This window comes from Chinchilla lanigera, unplaced genomic scaffold, assembly GCF_000276665.1.
Source record: "Chinchilla lanigera isolate Chin_1 unplaced genomic scaffold, ChiLan1.0 scaffold00109, whole genome shotgun sequence".
Taxonomy (NCBI): Eukaryota; Metazoa; Chordata; class Mammalia; order Rodentia; family Chinchillidae; genus Chinchilla; species Chinchilla lanigera.
In genome coordinates, this window is record NW_004955510.1 from 138897 (window position 1) to 143833 (window position 4937).

The 4937-nt window shown below is 39.4% G+C and overlaps 1 protein-coding gene across 1 annotated transcript in view; it reads left to right on the forward strand.

Moving 5' to 3' along the window:
• Positions 1-1629, forward strand: part of Duxb (double homeobox B) — a 19545-nt gene extending 17916 nt beyond the window's left edge. Inside the window, exons 9-10 of the mRNA XM_013506306.1 lie at positions 1025-1223; positions 1379-1629. Of these exons, the coding sequence (XP_013361760.1) occupies positions 1025-1223; positions 1379-1629 (450 nt within the window). The remainder of the gene's footprint in view (positions 1-1024; positions 1224-1378) is intronic.
• The last annotated feature ends 3308 nt before the right edge of the window (positions 1630-4937 follow it).

Consider the following 4937-nt stretch of genomic DNA (forward strand, 5'->3'; position numbering starts at 1 on the left):
ATATTTCATGAGAATGAGCTCATTACATATATATATATATATATATCCTCATTCTTACTTTTATAAATTCTTCAAAAGCAACTAAATATGATGCTGCAGATTTAAATATTCCAGGGGATTAGCACAACATTAAGAGAACCTCAGTCTCTTAATAAGAACATCTCTTTGATATATATCAGATATTAAATTTTAATTTTTCATAAGTAAACTCAAAGGTAAAATCTTGTTAGTAAAATATAATTTAGAGATATACAGATAATCATATGGACATAGACACAGACACAAACACAGGCACAAAGATATATCCTTGGCAGTGCACTGACCTGCCATGCAAAAGCCTAGACGAGTTACACCTAAAGAATCATTTATTCTCCCATTTCCAGACACAGTCATGGCTCTTATGCACTGTTAACCAGTACTCAGGTACTGGGGCAATGTTGCGATGACTTGGCTCGCATGCCGATAGAGAGGGCTCTGCATGCCCACTTGGCAAGGTGCAAGCATAGGTTTGCCACCATTGCTCTGTTGTCATGTGTCAAGCCCTGCATCCTCAGCTGATGTGCTTGTATATGTACCAAGGCAGCTGTTGCCTAGAGTTATTATTTCAACTTCAAAATCAGGAAAGAGCATCTTACCCAGAAAATACAGAATTGGTACTTCAGATACTGTCATGAGGCAAAGACTAACTTTGAGGACTCATTAATTTAATGCATTTTTTGCACTGATGGTGGAAAATTTTAAAGTACATATTCTTCAGCATTAAATGTAGATAACATAAAATATGTCATTTGAAAAATAATCAAAGGAAAAGGAGGATTCGACAGAGTTCCAAAAGATTGGGATGCCAGCAAAACGATGGCAAAGAAAGAATAAACAATTCCTTCTAATTTGGGCACATTTTAAAGACCAAGTGATATATATGAGATCATGGGTCACATATGTAGATACTTTGTTTATAGACTATGAGAAACTGAAGCAAAATCTTTCTGTCTCTTAATGTCTGAGTCTCTTTATTCTGTCTTAGACATGGTTTCTTAACCAAAAAGCTTTGCACCAACACCCGGAAAATAGGGGAGTACCTGCGGACTCCGTGGCAGAAGGCCCATGTCAGACATCCCATGCCAGGAATCAGTTGCCACCAAAAGACCACAGCACTGACCCAAGAAGTTCCAGATACCTTCCTCTCCCCAATGCTGTTACTAGCAAAAGGTCACTTGTACCAGGTCTTTCTCCACCCCTGCACCTTTTGTTCCTCAGGATTCTTCTGGGGGCCATGTGAGCCAGTTACTCAGGGCTAAAATTGTCCAGCCCTCCGAGGCTGTGCAAGAAAGAGAAAATTGTCATATTACTTCAATATGAAATAGTCATTTATCAACAGGAATGACTCCAGGCGTAAAGATTTCTTTGTGTCCCACAAACCAAGGACAATGCCATGGCCCCAAAGAGCACACTACAACAGAGATACTGCTCTCAGAAGACTCTGCTCAACCTCTGTTTGGTAATCAACAGTGGCTGGGCGTAGACCAGGTAGACTCATATCTCTTTCTGCAGCACTGGGATGAATTGTTGCAGTCCATTATTGCTGAGTGGGATCCATATGAAAGGACATCAGTCTCCAGAAAAAACTGAGATATATTTGTGTCAATTGCAGGTCCAAACACCTGAAAATCCATCTCCTCTATTTGCCTCAAACCAATAATACTGTGTATATGTAATTTTCACACTTCCTCAACTAACTCCTGTCATCCAGGGACATTCAGGAAAAAGTATCATTTTCCTGAATCTGGACTCACTGGTGGGTGATTGTCCACAACCGTGACAACTTCTAAGTGAAGGTTTCAGGCTCTCCTCGTGAGATAAAGTTCCCCATAACTTCCAATTTAGGAAGATCTCATGGCCCTGATCTAGGTGTTCTTTCCTGGATTAAAAAAATTAGTGTGATACAGAGTGAACAACAAATACATTGAGTTGTGGAGTGAGCCTAATTTAAGAAGCAGATTAAACCACTTAAAAGGGAATATCTGCTAACTTTATTAAGACAAGATCATCCCAGAACCACCCAATGAGGTCCCCTCTCTAGGGATGGTGGAGTTGGGAGAGGGTCCTTTCGCCTCCTCTGGTATGAACCCCCTTCCAAAAGATCTGGGGAGCTTTCTCACAAAGAGCCAAAGCTCCTGTACCTCTCCGTGCCATATCCATTCCATCAACCCCACACAGTTCATTGCCAGGATCAAGGCCTCTGAAGGAAAGGCAAAGAAAGTCGTATCTGATGTCCAGAAGACTTTCTATTTGTCATCTTTGACCTCTTACTTGTAACATTACCATGGATAGGGAGGTGAATGGAGGCATTGAGAACTCATTGAGAAGGAACTGATACACTCTGACTACTATTCTTATTTTAATACATTATTCTTGGCAGTTCTTCAGTTTAAAGTGCTGATCCTTGCAAGCAGTATGTGCAGATAGAGCCTCCGGTGGGTAATAGCATTGAGGACAGCAGGAACAGTGACTTTCTCCTAGCAAAATGATCCTTAAAAAGTGGGAGCTGTATCACAGAGGGTTACCCTCATACCTGTGTCTTAGGTGGTCAGTTTTATTCCCTCCCTGAATCTGAACCAAGATCTGAAGAAAAAGCTAAGGATAAATACTGCAGTGAAAAAGCACTTTCAGAACTCTGACTTCTGCAGTATGAAGCCATCTGAGAGAAAAGATGGAGACTGACCCACTTGAAAGTTGAAATGGTGATGTTATGGAACACTAAACAAAGGATTTATTTATACACACCCCTCAGCCACTTGCCTGTGGCTGTGAGGTCCTGTTGTAATCCTCCTCTGTCCAGTGAGACTCCCTAACCTTTAAGGAATAACTGAAGGAAAGCCCTGCACTGTGTCAGATCAGAACCAAAAGACTTCATAATATATCGAAATAACACTGTTGTAGTCAGTGAAATAGATTTTTATTTCAACTCACAGAATGAAAACTTTTTGGTTTCATGTCTCAGATTTTTATTGTATTTCTTTTTTAGCACCCTATCTCTCTGCTGTGTTTTTAAACACATTTATATGTGCCTTTTGTATAATTTTTTAACAAGAAATAAAATACAACATATTTTTTTAAAGTCCTGGTCTTGCTATGGCAAGGCCTCCTGCCTCAGTCTTCCAAATAAATTGTCTTATAGGTATATGCCACTGTGCCTGACTCATTTTTAATTGTGATGAAAAAGTAATATTTACCCTCTTAAAATTATTAAGTGTATGGTACAATACTGTTAACTATCTTTACCCTATATTTCATGTTTTTTATAACTATATTTATATATATGGCAACAGATACACTGAGTGACATTTCCAGCCCCTTCATTTTGTTTTTATTTTATATTTTGAGATAGAGTCTTGCTAAGTCACAAAAATACCTGGGCTGAGCTCAAACTTGCTATTCTTCTACCTCAGCCTCCCCAAGTTCTGAGATTACTGGCCTGAGCCACCCACCTAGTTAACGTTTTGCTCCTACATTGTAAAACTCCATGCCAATTTTGTTGCTTTGCTCTGGTTGCTGTAATATGCTGCCACAAATTTGGTGCTCTGAACAACAGATATGGGTGTTCTCACAGTGACAGAGCCTGTAGTCCATTTTCAAGGACTGGGCCTGGAAGCCTCTGTCTTTTGCTCTGTGTGTGTCCATCGCTGGTGTCTCTTCTGCTACAAAGACGTGGATCATACTGGATTAGGGCCCTACATTTATGACCTCATTTAGCATTAATTACCCATTTAAAGGCTATATATATGCCTATATATATATTTAAGGAGGAATCATATAAAGTTAATGAGAAATATTCACAGAACATTTATTCTCATTTTGCAACCAGAGAACTGACCAAGCAATTCTATTTTTTGGAATGTATGTAAATAATGTGAATTTAGAAATCTACAGTTTTCTTAGAAAATTGAAGGGCAAAAAATATATGGATATAGGTGCCAGAGTACATGATTCAATAATATCAAAGAAAATGATGATTACATTAGTCTGTCTCCTGTTGATATGTCAAAACAAGGAAAGCTAGGTACTTCATAAAGATAAGATTATGTACCTCACATTTTGGGAGGCTGATAATCAAAACCCAGGCAGCCCCTTCTGAGTGGCCACCCAGATCACTTCATAACAAACTCACTTTCAAGAGAATGAGCTCATTTGTGAGACTCTCTTTCATCCTGTCTAAGGTTCATGCTGCAGGGACTAAAATTACCTTGCCCAAGGCCCTGCATTTTGAATGTTCTACTATATCAGAAAGTGCCCCTGACATAAGATGGTGTCATTTCCCACCAGTTTAAACCAATGGTTTCATTTAGTCTCTGGTACTCAATTAAGTTTCTGTTTCCCAAATATAGGCTGGACTTATGGTTTCTGTTTCCCAGAAAAAGCTGGACTTAAAATACATCCTAGAAGAACCAGTCCCCAAATGAAAGCCACTCTGCTTCTGTACTTTCACTTTTTACAGTCCCATAAAAATGTCACTCCCGGAGTCATTGGAGTCCTGACTTCTTTGGGAAGATCCCATCTGGGTCCACCAAAATAATAATGCTGATTCTTGCCTCCAAGCTTTGGTGCCACCTGGTTCTTGGTCAGAACTTTGTTGTTACACTACCACCTGAACACCACACTAGGACCAAGCTTCCAGCATATAAACCTTCGGAGAACGAGATCCAACCATACACAAAACATAAAGATGGCCAATCAAAATTTGAAAGATGATGTTTTTAAGATAATAAAAATATTGTGATACTTATGCATTTACAAACAATATAGAAAATGTAAGGAATTATGAAGCCGTGGAACAGCATCATTCACATAACAAAATAGTGGGGCTGGGGATTTAGCTAAGTGGCACAGCACCTGTCTAGCAAGCATGAGGTCATGAGTTTGATTCCCAGTACCGGAGA